General features: G+C 34.3%; 1 protein-coding gene across 2 annotated transcripts in view; it reads right to left on the bottom strand.

The window, feature by feature from the left end:
• GPC6 (glypican 6) overlaps positions 1-22,563 on the bottom strand; it is a 1,223,594-nt gene that overhangs the window by 113,285 nt on the left and 1,087,746 nt on the right. For both annotated transcript variants that reach the window (XM_031963620.1, XM_031963621.1), the window contains exon 5: positions 12,757-12,887. In XM_031963620.1, the coding sequence (XP_031819480.1) occupies positions 12,757-12,887 (131 nt within the window). The remainder of the gene's footprint in view (positions 1-12,756; positions 12,888-22,563) is intronic.

The raw sequence follows: 22,563 nt of genomic DNA, 5'->3' as shown, positions 1-22,563 counted from the left end.
CTCTATTATAGAGTAAAAAGAATAATAACTAGTTATTACTAATCCAAAAAGCCGAGTTCTATTTTCTTTTGGTTACTAGCTTTGTGGCCTTAAGTAAAACATTATTCCTTTCTATCCTTCACTTTCTTTATCTGCAAATAGGGATGCCATCTGTCCTATTTGCCTTACAGGGTTGATGTCTGGACAATAACACCAACAATAAACAACAGAGGTTTATATAATGCTCACAAAACCCTAGGTAGTACTAGATAATCAAATTAGATTATATATATGAATGAACTAGAGAAAATCTACAAATTATATGACTATAAATTATTGATAATATAGTGATTGAATTGACTAATGAATAAATGAGCTGTAAAATGAGTTGGAGAAGGAAAAGGAAACTATTCAAGTATTATTGGGTTTCAGGCAACTAACAGGTTTTTAGTTAGATAAGTAGAACTGGTTAGGTTTCAGGATTTTAAAAACCCATTTGACATTTCCCATTTCTGCTTAATTCACCCAATTCAAGCCAAACCAAATAATTTTGTTAGAATAATAATCAAGGCAGGAATCATGTTCCCTTTGTGATCAAATTCCCTTGACTCTAAGAGCTGCTCAGAAAAAAAAGGTACACATATCAAGAACAGGCATAAAGAGTGGTTTTTTTGTTACTGTTCATTCATGTCTGACTATCTGTGACACCATTTGGCAAAGATACTGGAATGTTTTGGCATTTCCTTCTCCAGATTATTTTACAGAGGAAGAAATTGAGACAGATTGGGTTAAGTACCTTGCCTAAGGTCACAAAGTTAGGAAGTGTCTGAGACTTTATTTGAACTCAGGTCTTTTTGACTCAAAATCTGTCCCTTTATCCACCATTCCATATAGCTACCCTACAGTGGCTAGACATTGGCATCAAAAGATTGACTTTAATCATAGGATCTCTTGTAGGTTTACCATCTTGGCTCTTAGTTGTGTGAAGCTTAATCACAAGCTTCTCTAAATTTCCATATTTTAAGAGGATGGTGTTGAACTAGATGATCTGTGATGATCAAAAAGTAATCCTAACTGTTGAGTGGATGCCTATCAGATAGGGAATGGCTGAATAAGTTATGGTACATGAATGTTATGGAATATTATTGTTCTATAAGAAATAATAAGCAGGATGATTTCAGAAATTTGATTTCAGATTTTTTTCAAGAAAGATGTATATGAACTGATGCTGAATGAAGTGAGTAGAACCAAGAGAACATTGTACACAGCAACAAGATTATGTAATGATCTAGCTCTCTTCAACAATGAGATGATTCAAACCAGTTCCAATTGTTCAGTAATAAAGAGAGTCATCTATATGCAGAGAGAGGACTATGGGAAGTGAATATGGACCACAACATAGCATTTTCACTCTTTTTATTACTGCTTGCTTGCATTTTTTGTTTTCCTTCTCAGGTTTTTTTCTTTCTTTCTAGATCTGATTTTTCTTGTGAAGCAAGATAACTGAATAAATATGTATACATATATTAGATTTAACATATATTTTAACAAATTTAACATGTATTGGATTACCTGCCATCTAGGGGAGGGAGTGGGGGGAAGGAGGGGAAAATTTGGAACAGAAGGTTTTGCAAGAGTTAATGTTGAAAAATTACCCATATATGTTTTGTAAATAAAAAGCTTTAATAAATAAATAAATTATATATATATATATATATATATATATATATATATATATAAAGATTATGTGATAATCAAATATGATGGACTTTTTTCTTTTTAACGATGAGGTGATTCAGGTCAGTTTCAATAGACTTGTGATGGAGAGAGCCATCTGCATCCAGAGAGAGGACTATAGGGACTGAATGTGGATCACATGTAATATTTTTACCTTTTTTGTTGTTGTTTGCTTGCTTGTTTTTTTCTTTATCATTTTTCCCCCTTTTGATCTGATTTTTCTTGTGCAGCATGATAAATGTGGAAATAGGCTTAGAATAATTGTATGTTTAACTTATTTTTGATTATTTGCTGTCTGGGGAAGGGGGAAATGAGGAGAAAGGGAGAAAAATTTGAAACACAAGGTTTTGCAAGGGTGAATATTGAGAATTATCTTTACATGTATTTTGACAAATAAAAAGCTATTATCATTTAAAAACGTATCCTAAACAGAAATCTTCAATTGTATGACAGGTAGAAATTTTACTATTTATCATCAGAGTGACAATTTGGCGTAGAAAAAGATAGAAGCCTACTGGTATCTCTGTTTTCAGCAAAAGGGCTAACAAGCAATGATAGGTACTAGTGACTACTTATTAGCTTAATTTTTCAAGGAATATAGGACTATAGTACTAAACTATATACTACATATATTATACACTATAACATACTGTATCTGGATATAGTATAACATAATAGTATAATACTGTTTTAGTATATTATAAGAGATAGCTAGGTAGCACAGTGAGTAGAGCACTGGTCTCAGGAAGGCCTGAATTCAGATCGACTCAAATATGTGATAGCTGTGTGATCTTGGACAAGTCACTTAAAAGTTTTTGCCTCAGTTTTTTCATCTATAAAATGGGGATAACAATAGTGTTTATCTCCCAATGTTGTTGTGAGGATAGAATGAGATAATATTTCTAAAGGACCTAGAAAACTTTAAGGAACCATTTAAATGCCAGCTTTTATTGTCATCATTTTACCGCAGAGATGATCACTGCAATATGGTATGGTAGAATGAACAGTAAATTTGGTATCAGAATAATGGGAATAATTCAAATTCTAGTTTGACCATGACTAATATGACCACGGGCCAGTCACTTTTGACTTCAGTTTTCCTAATTTGTAAAATTAAGGCTTGGAGCAGATAACTTTTAAAGGTTGTTCTAGCTCTAAAAGTCTTACAATCCTAAATGGAAAAATGCCTATATTTAATTTGCAAATCAACCAATGTTTTTTCAATGGTTTTAGTTTCTCACTTTATTAAAGTCAATAAAACTTAAAAACTTTGTTTTTCAGATTCACTTGAATCATTTAAGATTCAAGTGACAAGATGAGAGTGGTGATGATGCAGGTCTCTAATCTTTATTGCCAGAGATGCTGAGGCTAGTGTAGGAATTCTCAGTTGCAGTTTGATAAAGCTAAATCTGACATTAATGTGTTGAGTACCCAGGAGTGAAGGGGTAGAGTAGTCACAAGACTGACTAAGGAGAGACAACCCATCCAGGTTAGAAACTGAACAGGTCAACACTCCCATGCTGATCAATATTGTGATTAAGCCTTGAGTGACCAATATTCTTCCAGTTTGGGCAAGACAGAAAGAAAAAAGAAAAAAAAAGAGGTGAAATTTTCAAGATCCATTTTAAGAACTGCTCAGTTTCATACTAATAATCAGCTAATAATATCCTTAGAAAAATTTTCTGAGTATGAAGCATTTTTAAAGTATCATGTCATCTTAACTTATATCTACTTCTTTCTATGAACTCCACCATGTTCATATTAGGCATTTTATTCTTTCATTTCTAATTATTTGAATTGGCAATTTTCCACAAGATTTGGTCTTGGGAAAGTGACTTCAGAATTTCATCCTTCTGTCCCAGGAATTGGCCTCCCATAATGAAATCGATGTGAAGAGGTCTGATTCATGCTTTTATATCCTTAAGGTTTGATTACAATGGCCTCTTGGCCAAGATTCCTGGCAAAGTCATTTGAAGTCCTCTGTGAGTTCAATTTTTTGCTGAGAGAATTCTGACTTAAACTAAATATAGTCAAGTCATCAGTTCTTGTTTTGGCTCCTCTTCATTGACTTTAATTCTAGAAAGCCAGTTACTGCATCACTTTTGAGGTTTCTAAAGTTTGTGCATAATGCCTACATAAACCTAGTTCCAGGGTATCTGTAAGTTCCTTAACATATTTCCTGAGTTCTTCACTTTAGTAAAAATAGACTCTTTCTATTTCCTGGAGAAAATAATTCTTCCTTGAAGGTTTTTGCATTTCTCTGTCAGCACAGAGGCCTGACATTTCCTCCCAAGTGGTGGGCCGAGGGCACTTACATTTAACTTCACCAGGCTTACTTTGGGGATTATGGAAAGAAAGACACCTTGACTGAAGCTATTAAGACATACTTTCATGTGATTTTTGATTAGTAGATTTTTCAACAATGAAGGGACTTACTCTAAAGATCACAAAGATCAAAGACTCATAGACTAAGAGATGGAAGATCTAGAAAGGTCAAATGATTTGTCCAGGTCAGTCAGTCGATAAATATTTATTAAATACCTACTAAGTGTCAGACACAATGCTAAGTGCAGGGATACAAATAAATATGAAGGAGTCTCTGCCCTTGAATAGCTCACAATTTAATAAAGGAAGACAGCACAATTTTAAAAAGGGGTTGGGCAGAAGAACTTGGTGCTGAGGTTTCCAGATGGAAAATTATGTCCTGAACTTCTTTGAACAGAAAATCTGGGAGGAGTTCTCTGTTTTCCAATTGGAAAAAGAAATTAAAAAACCCCAAACTCTTGAAACATAAATGTGTATGTATACACACACACACACACACACACACACACACATATATACACATAGAAGTCTATATATATAGATAGATGTGAATAGGATTAGAACAGTATATACAATAAGAACATTGTAAAGACAAATAACTTAGAAACTAACAAAAATAATGACCAGTCATAATTTCAGAAGCCTAAAGATGAAGAATAAGACATACATATTTTGGTTGTAGCCAAAGTGGGAATTTGTTTTGCTTGATTGTATGTATGTATGTATGTAGCTATCTAGCTATCTCTATCTCTGTGTGGGTACATACACATATATGTTTCAAGAGTTTTTTTTATTACTTTTTTTAATTGGAGAAAGGCAGAAGAGAGAGAGAAAATGAGTGTTTATTAATGGAAAAATAATTAAAAATTGGAAATAATTTTTCGTTTTCTATAGGTTTGGCTCACTCACTACCTTCTCTACTACATGAAAACTTTTTTGGTCCTCTCAGCTACTACTGTCTCCTTTGCAAATTTCCTTGTATTAATTTGTGCCTATTTTGTATACATCTAAATATATACACATTATCTCTCAGAGAGAAATGTAAGTCCCTTGAGAGACCTTGCTTCATATTTCACTGAAAATTTGAGACTATTCACAAAGAGTTTCCTCTTCTTCCTTCCTCTTTATTTTGTATTATTCAGATACCTTCTGCAAGAGTCACATGAAGTGGTGGATTTTCTCCTTGCCCAGGCAAATGCCTTGACAGGCACAAATGATCCTACTTAAGAAATACTTGCTGATCAACTTTTGACTTCATATCTCTGGTACCCAGGGTTCAATGACTGGCATTTAGTAGGGTCTAAATAAATGCTTGTTGATTGATTAGAAGGCATGACTTTTTAAAGAATTATAAGTACAGAGCATAATATGATTCACCATTTTTTTTAGTACTTAATTTCACACTTAATTTCTGCTTATGTATAGATTCAATTGAATTTAAAATTCTTTTCTTTACCCTAAAACTAAACTCATTTGAGTAATGAGCTCCAAAGGGAAGTTTAGGGAAAGTCTCAATGTTGGAGATTTTCAATTTGGTTCATTTCAATTCAGCAGACATATATTAAACACCTAATATTTACTAGATATAATCTCTGATCTTGAAGAACTCACATTTTACTGGAGGTGGGGAGAAGATGCAAAATATAAGAGAAGTAAATAAAGATAATTTGAGGAAAGAAAAGAATTAATAGCTAGAAAAAAACCAGGAAAGGCTTTATATAGCATCTTAGCTAACCCTTGAAGGAAAATAAGAATTCAAAGGAGCAAAGATGAACATTCTAGTCATGGAGATTAGGCACAGGCTGTGTATAGAACAAGAGATGGAATGTCATGTCCATGGCATGTAGACTATTTTGGCTGAATTGGAGGGGAAAAGTCCAGAAAAGTGGACTATGAATAGATTGTGCAGGGTTTTAAATTTTAAGCTGAGAAATTCATATTTTTACTTAGGAGCAATAGGGAATTGCTGAAGATTATATGCTAATAAGAAAGGTTGTTTTGGCAACTATGTGGAAATAGAGTGAAGGGAAAAGAGAGAGGAATTAGGGAGATCACTTAGAAAGTGACTGCAGATAGAGGATAAAACCTGGGCCTAAACTTTGTCATTAAAAGAAAAAAATTGCATGTACTTCCAGAAATAAATATTTCTTGACCATTCTTTTTGACCTTTTACAACAAAGCCATCAGGTTAGCTTGGAATCTGGGAACTGAAACCTTGGAATATAAATATTGTATGATTTTATACAAGAAAGGAGTAGAAAGAGTTCATTTACACATGCTAACAAAAAGGAAGTGAAATACAGAAAATTCTTGCAAATGTATGGCCATCTTCCAGTTGTCTGGTCAAGTGGTGTAAATGACTAGTTGATAGTGAGAATATGAATTTTTGGATTTGAATGAAGTAAAGAAAGGTCTTTCACAGCAGAAATGCTTAGAAACTTTTTTTCTATAAAATTTACAGGAAAAATGGAAATTAAATTATGTCGTGACTAAAATGGAAATATTTTAAAAGTGATTGTATATGTATAACCTATATCAAATTGCTTGCTGTCTTGGGGAAAGAGGAAGGAGGGGAGGGAGAAAAAAAATTTTCAACTCGAAATCTTAGAAAAGTGAGTGTTGAAAACTACCTTTACATGTAATTGGAAAAAATACAATATTAAGCGAAAAAATTAAGTATCGTGCTGATTTATTTATTTTATAGTAACAAAGTAAGATGGATTGGCTCATTAGTATTAAGACCTCCCAGATCTTTCTTTCAATGAAAAACATAGTGTATTCAGTACATTGCTTGCAAGGATAACACCAAAACCCTGCAATTAATCCATGGAGTTTACTATTCCTTCTTAGTCATAGCTTTCTGAAGGTTATATTCAAAATACCTTTGAATTTTGTTTTGGCATCTCATATGTCATATGGAATGTCCTCTTTGCTGTTTTTTTTTTCACCATATCATCTATACGTCATCTATAAGTCACATATGACTTATATATAAGTCAGAGGAGAAGGATTAAATAAGGGAAGCATGTGAGAAACCATCCATTTTATTCCAATAGTAAAAACTAATTTATATCTTGCCACTGGAACCAAATGGCTCTGGAGGAGAAAGTGAGGCTGGGGACTTTACATAGCTCTCCTTTATTTTATACAATTCATTTGCATATCAGGGATCATGATCTCCCTGATGTCTTGAACATCTTTGAGAGTGAAGGAGAAACAACAAGAATTTATTATAGGCACAAGCAATGTTACATTGAGTGAGATATAAGCCAAGATATAACCTGATTTGGCTGAATTCCTCCTATTTATATCAAATAGATTTTCTCTATCGTCAAGGTTGGGCACAACTTTGAAATGCTATAATTCTGTGTTACTAAGGCCTTTTATCTAGCTAGACAAAGAATTTGTTAGAGATAGGTAGAAAAAACAATTAATTCTGCATTAGCAACCAGACACTCATTTTTCAGTTAAATTTCAGCTTTATTCCAGGGTTTGTTTATTTGTTGTTGTTTTTTTTTATTTTTGAGCACTAGAATTCCCTTCAATTTCCTACTTTCCTATTTTGAAATCATCTCCATAATCAAAGGGAAACTCTCTGCTGAAGAGAAAGTGTCTCTTGTTGGAAGAACCCAAAGGTTAATCTCTATCAATTTTAATCCCCATTTCCCCTTTTCTGTAACATGGACCCCTTGGGCAATTTGATGAAGCATAAGGACTGCTTCTCAGAATAATGTTTCTAAATGCTTAAAATAAATTACATAGTATTACAAAGGAAACCAATTACACTGAAATAAATTAAGCTAAATTTTTTTTTAATATTAATCAATCCCAGATTAAGCACCGCTGATCTAAATGATATACCAAGAAACCTGTATATTTGGTGAAGACGTCTATATTCTGGTTTTGGAATTTTAGGTCCTTGTGGTTTTGTTTCTGTAGTATATCTTAGAAATGAAGCTCAAGAACTGTCTGGAAAAAATTAAGCACCTGAAAGCCATCATACTTTTCTGTAATAGGCTCTTCCCTTGTCTGTAATAAGCATTAATTGAATGGGTAGTTTCAGTTGGAATTTAATAAGTCTTTGTCCTTAATTTAGATTATATCTGACAAACCAATCTTTCCCTGGATTAGCCTTGAAATTATTCCTAATATAGTTAAATTATATTTAGTGAGATAAGTTTCATCTTCCTGATAGGACAGGAAGGAACTAATCAACAGGTCTGAAATATCTAGGCTTTTGAAAATCACAGGCTCAGAATTGAGGGGTCTGATTTATTGCTCTTGAAAAGAACTTCAATTCCTTCAAGAATTCCAACAAGCCTTTAAAATATTTAGTTCCCCAGACTAGGTTGGGTAACAAAGATTGGAGAATAAAGATAGCAGTTCTTCAAACAGCAAGATCAATATGAAGACAGGGGGCTGCATGGGTGTGGTTGAAATGACTGCTTCATGATAACAGATGAAGAATTGGTGTTTCTTCTAAATATATAACCCCTCTTTCCCCCATACATTCTAGCAATGATCTATCCACATTGTGTCCTTAGGGGTGGCTGATAGCAGTGATAAAGTAGGTATCTAAGGGTTTATAAAGCACTAGGAAATTTTCAATTAAAAATGGTGGGGGCAGCTAGGTAGCACCAGCCCTGGAGTCAAGAGAACCTAAATTAAAATTCAGTCTCAGACACTTGTAACTGTGTAAGTCTGGGCAAGTCATTTAACCTTAATTGCCTCAAAAAAAAGGTACAATTAAGGTTAAACAGGAGTTCTTACTCACTTCTAGATTTGTCAGCATTCTCAGGTGCCATTTAAACCAATGTCTTCATTTTTACCTGTAATTTGGGAGAGCAGGTATTTTGCCCAAGATCCCACAGATATTTAGTTTCAGACTTTAAATTAAGACACAGGTCTTGAGACTTCAGCTTTAGTACTTTTCCTACTACATCACTAAATAGAGATAATATTTTTCATATATATTATGCTTTAAGGTTTAAAAGATTATATATACACACACACATACACACACACACAATTTTTTATGATCCTTAGAACAACCCTGAAAGTAGATACTGCAAATAGTTTTGGTTTTGTTCTGGACCTATATTTCATTTTATAGGGAACTCCCAAGGAAAAACTTTTTTCTACCAAAGTAGATTTGCCTTTTTTGCAAATTCATAGTCATTGGGAGCTGCCTGGGGAACTATGAGGTTAAATGACTAGCCCAGAATCATGTAAGCCAGAGGTGGTATTTGAATTCCAGTTTTCTCAATTACTCAGACTTCTCTCTATACCCTATATCATGATATCTCTCAAGTATATTTTCTCTGATTTTATAGATAAGGAAACAGATGCAAAGGATTAATTCAACCCAAATCGCATAATAAATGGCACAATGGGAATTAGAACAGGTCTAATTCCAAATCTATTGCTCTGTCCATGGCACTGTGCTGCCTCAAGTTATGAATTGCTTTTCAACTTGGAAAAAAGAATTTAAATTCATGTAGAAATTCTATACATAGAGAAGAAAAAGTTTGAACTTTAATGTATGACATTACAATAATGTCATAATGTTATTATGATACTAACATAATCATAATGTTATGATAAATCTTAAATACCAAAAATTGACTAGTAGATTTAAAAAATGGGGTAGGTAATTATTACTTTTTCACAAGTGTCCTTTTCAATCATTTCAGCATTTATTAGAACTTATAATCAAGTATTTGTGGGGAAAGAAAAGGGACCTAGAACTTGAATTTAAAATATTGCTACCCATTAACAGATCTGACAACAGGTCAAGGACAAAGTGAATAGTGATGGCTAAAATGAGGTCTGTCACTTATCTGGAAATGACTTCTCTCCTATGAACTCCTACAACATATTTTCATACTTTTCTTACTGAATTTTCATATTCTACCTGGTTTCAGAGTCATTTGTATATATACCTTCTTTTCTCCTTTTGGATTATATGCTCTATGATAGTCTTCTCTGTGTTTTCCTGTGGTGCCTAGACCAATTTTTGATGCAAATAGGATGCTCAGTAAATATTTTAGGAATGAATGAATAAATAAATACACCTGTAGATTTAATTTATTCATGTAATTGGTGAGGAGCTGAAGCTGATTTACCTGTTCATTTCATTTAATATGATGGCAACTCTGTGTGTGTGCATTTCTGTATCTCTGTGTTTCTCTATCTATCTCTGTCCCTCTGACTCTGTCTATCTCCTTATCTCTGTCTTCTCTGTCTCTCTTTTTCTATTTGTCTCTCCCTCTGTCTTTGTCTCTGTCTATGTTTCCTCTTTGTCTTTCTGTTTTGTCTCTGTCTGTCTGTCTTTCTGTGTCTCCTTCTTAATTTAATACTGGGAAAGGACAGAGATACACAGGATCTGAAATCTGAAACTAGGGAGTTTGGGTAGGATTAAATGAATGCTTTCAGCTAACCTGTTAGAAAGATGTGAGAGGAGAACTGTAACCTTTTGTAAAAAATAATGAAACTGGAACCATTTGGATATTTCTATGTTTATTCAATGTAGGTATGGCATTTTAATTCACTATTTTTCCAGAATGAAGTTTGAGTAGTTATTTTCTTTGCAATTTTTTCAATAAAATGGTGAAATGTCCACATTCCAGGGAAGTGCTAGAATCATAGTTTCCAACAGGAAATTTCAGATCACACCCTGGAACCAAAGTCACCATAATTTGTAAATTCTACAATTCCCAGAATGCCTCTATCATTCCTAATTATTAAAGAGCTTCTGGCTTCACCTAATGCTTGACTAATAGAAGTTAATGATGTTGTGCTGAAATCTGAAAGTCAAACTATACTAAATTTGTTGAGTATATTTATTGATCCTTAGTAAGAATTCCTTTAAACCATGGGGCAGCTAGATTGTGCAGTGGATGGAGTACCAACCCTGAAGTCAGGAGGACCTGAATTCAAATCTGTTCTCAGACACCTAACACTTCTTAGCTGTGTGACTCTAGGCAAGTCACTGAACCCTAATTGCCTCAGAAAAAAAAAGAATTCCTTTAAACTTAAAGAAGAAAGCAAGAGAGACAGACTATATTTAGCTACAAAATAAAATTTTGATTTAAGTTAATAATTAATATCCAGTCATAGCTTATATAGGAAGTACTTTTAAATATGCCCAAAATTAAAGGGCATTTCCAACCTCTATATAGAATATTTCTGTGATATAGATTAAAGGGTTTTTTTTTCCTCAAAATAGAAAGTTCTTATCAAATGAGTAGAAAGTTGAGGATGACTTACTACATTCAGTTGGGAGGTAAACCATCATGTTTAATTCTTTTTAAAAATTATGCTTTGTGATCAGATAAGCAACAAATGAAGAAAATGAATATAATTCTGAATTATTGATTTCTGCAGAATAATAAAATATAAAATTCAGGGTTATAAACCTTAGAACAAAAAAAATCACCATGTGTTGAATTTTGAATTTTAATAACAGGATTTCTTAAATATGAAATTTTAGTGTTTTGCACAGTGCCTGGCATAAAGTAAGACTTTAAATTTTTTTATTTCTTGGTTATTTTATTCTTGGATGAACAGCTAGTAAAAAATAAGGGTGATAGATCTTGGTATACTAGAGGCAGGATGACTTAATACGCAATAAGGATGAGTGTGTTTTTCTCTGTTGAACTAAGTAGAGGCTATTTAAGCTGGGATTTTATAGACTTTTTCTTCTGTTCTAACCCCCATATTCCATCAGTCTCTCTAGATCCCCTCCTCAATTGACTGAACCAGGTGCAGTTGGCTTTGGGATATAGGCACACATCTTTGTACCTGTATGCTGCTGTCTTAAGATTCTTTGAACAAGATTAAATGCCTTTCATTCCAAAATTAGGGACAGAGACTTTAAAATGGCATTACCTGTTGGAGATGAATTTTGGGTGTGAATGGGTATCAGTCAACATAAATGATTGACAAAGAAACTCATTCCATATTTTAATTCTGGGAATGTGGTAGAGTCTTAGTGGGGGGAAGGAAATTGTTAACAAACATGGAAAAGGGGCCTTGAAAGAGGAAACTGGGGATGTTTCATAAGCTTTATAAGTTCTCTACACTTGGCTCTACTTATCTGCAACTGGGTGGAGACAAATAGGAGCTGTGCCCTGAGTCGATTTTATTTCTTCTCCCATTTAGCTGCCAACTCCTGCTTCATATTATGTATTCAGAGGTTTGGTTTTGTTTAGTTTAGTTTTATATGGCTGATTTTGTATAAAGAAGCCTTGTTTCCACAAGTTCTATTAAATGAGGTACACCTGTAGTCACAACCCGAACCTTAGCAGGGATGTTTAATTATTTACACTTAACATGAGGCATCTCTGCCCAGATCTCCCAGCTGAAGACATAATTAGAAGTTACTGGAGAGAGAAATAGGGTAAGCATGTGGAGACATTTCTGACACACAAAAAAAACCTTAGCTCTGCCAAAACTCCTCACAACTGTGAACCATTAGTCAACATGCTTTGGCTTTCTGAAACTTTCTAGCAGCCAATAATTTTCTTCATGATTGAGTGGTTGTGAACTAAAAGATTACTACTCATCTCGATGCCATTTTGTTGGGAGTTTTTATTAATTTTCAGTTGGACAGGAAAAAAACTGGGAAAGTAATAACATTTACAATGATTGGCTCTTAGATTGCAGTCCTACCAATTTATTTTGTTTTTAAGTTACAGTACATAAGTAACTGACCTTTGCTGATACTTGCATGCTGTTTTCTTGCATGTTCATGATGGCTTCAGAAATCTTGACGTCAATAGGATCCATTACTGATTCGATGTTGAATGGCCCCTCTAGCCTCTCTGCTACCAAAAGCATGGCATCTGTCAAAACACAAAATAACAAGCTCTTAAGGAATAGGAATATTACCTTCCAGCTGAGTGAGGATGTTAAGTTTACCAAGCATCTTTCTCATAGTACTCCTCTGGAATAGAAGAATAGGAAAGGTATTCTTCTTATCTTACAGGTAGGAAAGCCAAAGAAAACTACTTGAGGTCAAATAGCTACTAAGAAATATAATAAGGACTTGAACTTTGTCCACTCTCTCCAAAACCCCATCTCCTTTCTCTATAGCAAGCTGATATATCTTTTGGCTCTGGCTAACTAACCAGTGTCAAGACAACTGACTGAAAAAAAGTGAACCTCATTCACATTCTCACTGGGTAGCTAAGTAGAATAGTGGATAGACTGCTGGATCTGAATTCAAGGAGACTTGAATTAAAATTTAGTCTCAGTCATTTTTCTTGGGCAAGTCACTTAATCCCAGTCTACCTTGGTCCTTTTATCTGTATAGTGAGATGAGTACTTACCTCCCACAGTTGTCAGGATAAAATAAGCTAATATTTATAAAACTAATATCTGTTTTGTAAATTTTAAAGTGTTATAAAAATGTTAGCTACTATTCATATTTGTAGCCTGGTTTCAGGTACTCCAAAAAACTATTCAACTACCTCCTCCCAAGCAACTAACCCTGGCATTGTACAACTGAACTTAAGTTAAAGGAACTTTGAAAAATAATTCAGCTAAATTGCTTTGTGTTTACTGATACCACCTTTCTGGCTTCCTGCTCCCTAAATGTACCACATGAAAAAGACAAATAGAAATGAGAAATAGTGTGGAATGGTGGTTAGAGGCCAGTGTAGTTAAGATAATCTTGGTTCAAATCCTGTTTCTGACATACTGAGTCTCCATGGGTAAGTTATTTAACCTCTTAGTGCCCCAGATCACTGTCCAAAACTATAAAAAGCTGCAGCTCCCCATCAATAGAAAATATTTCCATACCTGAAGTTCTCTACAATGTTCAACTAGTTTTTGTAAAGTTTGAAACTTTGTAAAGTTGAAAATTTATTCAACATACATTGTTGAATAAAGCATAGATCAAGATCAGGTGTCCTGAGGCAGTATAATAGTCTGAATAGAATACTGAACTTGATTTAGGAAGACTTGATTGTCCAGTAACCAGAGCTGAGACCATGTAGTTTTCCCTTGGGGTCTCAAGCATAGATAGATGTAAAGACCCATGTAATCATAACTTAGCATCAAGTTGCACTTTAACCTAATTGTCTTGTCCTAGTAGACTACTAGTAGAATCACAAAAATCATTGGAACTAAGTTCATGGACCATTACTACCAATTGTTACATCCCATATCTAGGAACTAAATTTCTTGCCCTATTCTCTGAGCAATTTTATTTCAGTGTTTCTGGGACTGGAACCCCACCTTGTTCTCATGAGTCTTTTCAGTGACTTTGGCACTTTTGCACTTTCCCCAAATCATCATCTTCTCATTGGGTCCCTACTAACATGTGCTAGTACATTTAGCTGCTCTTCAGAAAAAAAAATCTATGTATTGACATACTTTAAAGTTTAATGTTAATTATTAACATTTTCTCTACCACTTTCTGTTCTAGAAAGCAAAAAAACAAAAAAGTAATCTCTGACTTTTAGCATTTGCTGATTCCTGAATTGTAAACACTTAGAGTGAAAGTTTAACCATTGGCTCAGCCAAGAGGTTTGGAACTGGCTCCAATGAGTTCTTGCTGAGAGATCTCCCTGATGTTAATTGCCTGAACTTCTTCCAGGAACTGCTCATCATATTACTTGAAGTCTTGTGTTTTGTCCCTTTGCTAGAGAACTTATTTCATGTCTATTTCTGGACTTCGTAAGGGCAAATGCCTAAATATTTACCTATTGCACCTAATCCTCTACTTCACTTGCCTGACCATACACCTCAATCCAAGATGAAACCTTCTAAGCACCAGCTCTGCTGAGGCATATCTGAATAGCTTTTGGATTCTGCTCTATCCATCTGGTGACATACCACTCTTGTGGTAGGCGAGACATGAGGAGGTACTAGTGTAGTGAAGGGAGACCTGGACTAGAAGTCAGAGAATTTGACTAGCTATATATTTGGAGCTGAGCCTCAGGTTCTTAGTTTGTCTATTTATCTGTAAAATTGAAGAGTTGCACTGGATCTCAAAGGCTTTCTCTCTCTCTCTCTCTCTCTTTCTCTCTCTCTCTTTCTCTCTCTCTCTCTCTCTCTCTCTCTCTCTCTCTCTCTCTCTCTTTATATATATATATATATGTATATATATATACCATTTAATGCCTCTTGAAAATTAATGGGAAAAAACACTATACTAAGAGCTACGGATATAAATACTAATTACAGATAGTTCTTGTTCTTTAACAACTTATATTTTAATAGGAGATTAAAACATATAGAAATAGTAGCTAGGGATGGGTATATTATTTGGGGTAATTATGAGGATGCTAAGTAGAACCAAAGGGGAGTTGATTAACTTAGAGGAGATTCAGGAAAACTGAGACGTGCTGAAAACTTTAGCTTAAAAAGGCCAAGTTCTCTCATTTTATCCAGGACTATTTCTAGTTGTATTGATCTGTATCTTGCTACTGGCCTCAATGGCTCTGGAGGGGAAAGTGAGGCAAAAATAACCTTGCTCAGCCCTCCCTCACTTAAATCCAATTTACTTGCATGCCATAGCATCACCTTCCTGATGTCTTGGTCCTCCTCTACAAGAACAAAGGATAAACAATAATTTTTCCAATAGCAACAGTAACATTTATTAGAATTAAAAACCAGGAAAAGGGTGGGAAATTCTTGTAAGCAGTCATGAGAAAATTCTCACAAATGGTGGGAGGTAAGAGCATAGTGACAATCAGTACATCTGTTGCTGAAAATCAGTCCATGTCCCATCTTTGCTACATGCAATAGGTTGCCGACCCCTTCACTAGACTCTCAGCTTGTGGACACCAAAGATCTCGATCTATTAAAATGCTAATGCTCTTTAGTACATACTGTAAAGCACTGTCATAAGATGTAGTTCATAGGAGTATGAAGAGATCTAATTTGCTTTTCATCACATGTGGTGTTTTGACATGTACAAGCAAAGCACATTATTAAACAACCTTCCACAGCTGTTGAGAGGCACAGAATAGTTTGACATGAAGCAATCTGAGATAAGTGGCTTCTTTGAAAAGATATTTTATATTGAGGCAGCTAGGTAGCTCAGTGGATAGAAGATTGGGGCTACAATCACGAAGATCTGAGTTTAAATTTGACAATGATATGATCCTAGGCAAGTCACTTAACTGCTATTTGGTGGCAGGTAGGTGACTCAGTGGGCAGAGGAGGTCATTCTTGAACTGGCATTATGCTTCAAGTACGTAGTAGGAAGTTAATGGTCGCTGAATGAATAGATGAATGAATGAATTGCAGACTTTGCAAATCATGTTAGCTTTTATAAATCCTGGCCAAAGTTTACAGCACATACACGGTTGAAAGCAAATTATGCCTTTACATCTTCAGTGAGACTGTGATTATATTTGCTATTCTTAGGTTATGCTATTCTCATGAGTATAAATGGAATCATGGATAAATTTCTCCTCTATGCATTTACAGTATTGTATCTTATAAAGAAGGAACTAAATAAACCTTAGGTAAAGATTGTGCATCAAAAGATGAAGATATAGTTTTCTACAAAAGGATTTTATAATTAAAATAGCAATATTCCCTGAACTTAATGATCTTATTTCCTTGCACCAGTGACAGGGGATAAACAGTGGATTTTACCATAGCATATAGATTTTAAAGACATTTTCTTCTCTAAGCTTTTCAAATGCTGCTAAACATTGCCTGAAAGCTGTATTGTTTCTACTGGGATTTACAAGATCTATTTTGTCTAATTATCGCAAAAATCCCCTCTTACCGTAGGCCTTTCTAGCAGGCTTTTTGATTAAGAGTAAATAATGACAAGTAAACAGAAGGCTCTGGACTAGTATCTCTTGCTAAGAGAATTATTTCCAGAAACTTTTAGAGAAAACAACAAAAAACCCCAACAACATTTTAAGAGAATAAATAGGAAATAATCAACGACAACTAAAAACACATCTAATATATACATATAATAGGTACTTAATGAATATTTGTTTAGTGAGTGAATAGAGTCTATACACTTATGGAACATCATTGTAGATATAGTTTGTACTGAAAAATTAAAAGTACATAATAATTTTATATTCATGGCAATTGAAGGCAGGTTATTTTATTATAGATATTCTATAGCAGGCATTTAAAATGCCTTTGTAATCTGGATCACATGAATTCAATCAAGGCCATAATATTACATTCTAGACTTCACTACATAAATTTCAGAAAGAGCCCTTTTGTTCTTTGCTGAATCAATAGTAAAACATTCTCTAATCAAAGAAGGGGCCTTCTTTTTCATTACCAGTAGACATTTATTGAGCAACCCCGATGTGGAACATACCATGTCTCCAAGTCCTCACCTTCTAATATGGGGACTGCTTGGCTAATCTGCATGCCTTTAATAGGAGACCCAGGTGAAGTGTGAATTGAGTGAAATTTCTCTTCTAGTTTCCCAGTTTGTCTGTCTAAGCCTTGTCTCTTCCATTTCTCACCCCCCTTCCATTAGGATTCTCTTTCCATTTTTCAAGTTCCCCAGATTCTCCTACCTTTCCATCTGAGCAAGACCTATTCCCAGACAACAAGGTATAAATAACTGATGGGGAAAGTAGGCAGCACAGTGGATAGAATGCTAGACTCAAAGTCAGGGAGAGTCACCTCAAATCTAACCTTAGATACTTAATAACTGGGGGTGACTCTGGGTAAATCACTTAATCCCATTTGCCTCCTTTCCCTATCTATAAAATGATCTGGACAAGGTAATGACAAACCACTCTGCTTTGCCCAAAAAACCCCAAATAGGGTCATAAAGCATTGGACATGGCTGAAACAAGTGAACAACAACAAAATAAATAACCAATATGCTGATTTATTCAGCATATGTTCATTAAAGAGCTACAGTTCATCAAATGCTAAGTTTTAATAGAAGTCTAAATGTTAGCATTTCCCAGAAAATTGCTCATTTATCTTACATGTAAATCCTGCACTGTGCTATCAACTGGATTCTCTAAGTATATATTTAACAGTTATTTTCTTCTTTTAAATCAAACCACATACTTTAAGATTATTTTAAGATAGTTTGGACCATCTTATGTCTTTTTTTTTTTTGGCTAATTGTGTATCATTTATCACTGTTAAAATGCATGATAGAAAGGAAAGTATGATTTAGTTCAATTACCTCCAAAGTCAGGGCTGTGTGTAGCTTGACTTTTTTTTTTAGTGAGGCAATTGGGGTTAAGTGACTTGCCCAGGGTCATACAGCTAGCAAGTGTTGGTGTCTGAGATCGAATTTGAACTCAGGGCCTTCTGACTTCAGAGCTGGTGTTCTATCCACTGTGTTACCTATCTGCCCCTAGAGCTTAACTTCTAAGGGATTGTGGTCTGATTTCAAGGAGGAGTAGAATCATCTAATCAGGAATATAGAAAATGAAACACATTTCACCATACCCAGTGACCAAGGATAGCCAATGAGGGTTTGTCTTCAAGACAACTATAGCTTACCTTATCTCCACTCCACTCCTTCCCACTACTATGAAAGTTTTCAAATTCTTCTCTTTTGAGATGGGCATCAGACTTTAATGTCAATTAAAGACTATTGTTTTGCTGCACTGTACAGCTGTATTGGTGCTATTGGACAAATTGCCTATCCCCAGGATATTCATCTCTTCCTCCCTGAAAATCACGCCATGATTGAGGCAGGTAGGTCCTTTTCAGAAGAAAGATTCCATATTCTAGAGCAATGTCTGATGACTGTGAACTTAGCTTCCCCCATTTCTTGGCTCCCTTTTTCCTCTGGGTGGGATAAAGTGATTTGCACAAGGCCAGCAAGCATAAATGGGTTGTCATCTGGGTCACCTATATCATTGCATTATCTTTACCTCCTTCACTCATCCCTCTTCCAAACTTCCCAGTTACAGTGTAACATACCATGATCCATGTCCTGACTTTGGTATCATCTTCTATTAATCAGTATCCCTAAATCAATCTATAATCATATATAAAGTGCATGTCAGGGACTGTCCTACATACTGGAGACACAAATACAAAGGATCTTGCATTCTAATGGGAAAGGTAACAAATACATATAAACTCACACACACACACACATATGTATAAAAGGTCAACATAAGAAGAATTAAAACTAAAAAAGAACCATCATATTTAGCAATAAAAAATCATTTGTTGAAAAAACCATTGAAATCTTTTTAAAAAAACTGTACAGAAGAAAACTTCAGAAGTTTAGAAGGAAGCACTAACAAGCAGGATGGATTTGAAAGTAATATGTGGAACGTATGAATTTTTCTTTTTTTAAACAGGTGATTATGAAAGATCCTCTTTTAGAGTTCTATTGTGTATACAGAGTTATTTTTGGTATAAGATGGAAAAATAAATTTTAAATTTAAAAAATTTTGAGAAAGTAGTTTTTGTAGAATAAAGAGGTTGGAAGCCAGATTGCAAAAGGTTGAGGAATGAGTGAATAGATCCTGCAAATATAAACAATTTACAAGGAAATTGAATAAAAAAGGAAGGAAAAACAGGACCACAGTTTAAGGGAATGGTAGAGCTTAATGAAGGTTTTTTTTTTTTTAATAGTAAAAACCTATTAGACAGAAAGAGTTTCACCCTATATATCTAATTAGTTGTTAAGTTCTGTTATTCCTACCTCTATAATATCTCCCATATCTGTCCTCTTCTCTGAATTCATATAGCTAATATTATAGTTCAAGGCCTCATTACCTCTGCTTGGATTATTACTATCTGACCATATCAGTTCCCTACTCAAATTCTAGTGGCTCACTAGGACCAAATTTTTAAAATCTTTTTTTTTCATTCTTTAAAAATGTCTATTTTTACATGTTTTATAACATGCTTGATCATTATTGCAATAGTGAAAGTATATAATTTATAAATAAATATATACATTATAATGGGTAAATGCTCAAATATACAAATATAATTTAAAAGTTTGAGGATGAGGATCATTTATCTTGTTTAATTATATAATTAAATACCATTGATATTCATGTACTTTTTTCCCCTATGAGGCAATCGGGGTTAAGTGACTTGACCAGGGTCATACAACTAGTGAAGGGTTAACTATTCAGGGTCACATGCTTAGGTAAGTGTTAAGTGTCTGAGGCTGGATTTGAACTCAGGATCTCTTGACTCCAGGGCTGATGCTCTATCCATTGTGCCATCTAGCTGCCCCTTTATTCATGAAATCTAATTGTGGAAAATTTAAAGGAACAAACGGACAAGGGCATATAATGAGAAGATATAGATACAGTTTGCCCAATGTACTACTGGAGGGAATATTCACATAGATGAGACCACAGTTCCATTCACACATCAAAACTATAAAAGCTATTTCTAGCTTTCTAAATATTAGATTGTGGATATATGAAAAATCTACTCTTAAGAATATAGTATATTCAAGTATAAAGAAAAGCCTTCAACCTCTTAATTTTTTTTTTTTGACATTTTAAATTTACTTTTGGTCCTTCTTGCCCCTCCCCTAAATTTGTGATAGATCTGGAGTCAGGAAGATCTAAATTCAAACTCAATCAGAGATTCTAGCCATGTGACATTTAATATTTTAGCCTTAGTTTCCCCACCTGTAAAATGGGAATAAGAGCATCTACCTCTCTCTTGGCAGGTGAGGAGAATATGAGATAATATTTATAAATTGTTTTTCAAACCTTAAAAGCCATATATAAATACTGGTTGTTACAGATCTTGTAGCAACAATTATAGAACTTATAGTAACAATTATAATTTGCAATTTTATGGCACTTTAAGGTTCAGAAAACCATTTTATCACAGCAATCTTGTGAAGTAGACAAGACTACTATTATTATCCCTATTTGATAGACAAGGACGTCAAAATTCAGAGAGATTAAATAACTTGCTCAGAGTCACATAGTAAGTGAGTTGCCCCAAAGAGACTCAAATCTAGGTAAACTAATTCCATATGATAATGATAATGATAATAATAATAATAATAATAACACTTAGCACTTACATGTGGCTTTAAGGTTTGCAAAATATTTACATATGTTAACTCATTTGATCTCACAACAACTCTGGGAGACAGATGCTATTAGTATCATTTTACAGATGAGCAAACTCAGGTAGGCAGAAATTATGTGACTTGCTCGGAGTCATATAAATCAGCAGAGTCTGAAGGTATATTTGAACTCAAGTCCTCTTGACTATTCTCTTGCCATCTCATTATAGTTAACACAATATTTAGTTATGAATTCTCCTCCCCTTCTTATTGATTCAATTTCTAGAATTCTAGTCAGTTATTCCCTCACCAGTGGACCATATGTTTTAGGAAAGACAATATTTGTTTTGTTTTTCAGAGATAATAGTAAATAAATTTAAGAGGAAGCATGGTACAACAGAAAAGAAATCTTGATTTAAAGTTAAAAGGACATGGGGTTTAAATCCCAGTTGTTCTACATATTCTACATATTCCCTCTATAGCATTGGGCAAGCTATTTCATATCTCCAGGCTTCAGTTCCTTCTCTGTAAAATGAAAGAGTTGGGCCTGGTGGCCCCTAGAGTCTCTTTAGATTCTAAATCTATGGTTCTATCAGTTAAGAAATTATGATAAACCATTGCAGGGATAAACTAATGTCAAGAAAGAAGAAAATGCTGACTGAAGAGTATACCCAGAAAGAATTTAAGCTTTTAAACTGATACTTAAATTTACATGTTATTAAAATATATTGCTCACTTTCTTGGGATGCCCCCGGGAAGATACTACACCTTTTCTTAAGATATATGTATGAATGTATATATACTTAAATTGGTAGAGAGAAGTAATTCAGAATTTTCTTGAAATATTTGACCTTATAAAAGCCTGTGGCACAGGAAAGAAGTTGTTAATATGCCATCACTTGATAAAAATTGAGTTGAAAGCTGACCTTCTATAGGGAATTCCTGAATGCTTATACTCTCTTATAATGTAACATGAAGTCTGGTTCCAAGTGATCATATCTATATTATACATTTTCCTTTTGAAAAAAGGAAAGTTAAAGCCAAAATAATTTCCTACAATGCTACCTACTGGCCATAAGATAATGATTTTCAGAAGGGTTTTCCAGAGACTTCAAAAGATAAGCCCATTTTATTCTTAATGAGAAGTTAATCAGGGAGCTAGAGGGTGGAAAGGACCTTGAAAATTAAAATCAATTTAATTCAATAAATATTCACTGAGTATTTACTGTATGCCAAATGTTGTATAGCACTGTGAAGTATATACAAGAGAGAGATAAGTCAAAATCCCTGCTCTCAACATTGCATAGTTGAATGGGGCGGGAGGGGCGGGGGGAGAGGGCAGGAAGACAGACAAATTGAGACAAGCATATATGAAGCAATCAAATAACAACAAATCTTTTTATTGTTTTGTGGGTCTATCAACATTTCGCCTGAACAAAGATCTCCACCTTTGAAAACTGTCCAAATCATTTACAATTTAGAGTCTTAGAGAACTGCATGGAGACTGGCTATTCAGTGATTTATCCATGTTCATGTAACTATAAGAA

The sequence above is a fragment of the Sarcophilus harrisii genome, chromosome 3 (genome assembly GCF_902635505.1).
Source record: "Sarcophilus harrisii chromosome 3, mSarHar1.11, whole genome shotgun sequence".
Classification (NCBI taxonomy): domain Eukaryota; kingdom Metazoa; phylum Chordata; class Mammalia; order Dasyuromorphia; family Dasyuridae; genus Sarcophilus; species Sarcophilus harrisii.
The sequence above is the reverse complement of the archived record's forward strand: the minus strand, read 5'-3'. Positions and strand labels throughout refer to the sequence as shown.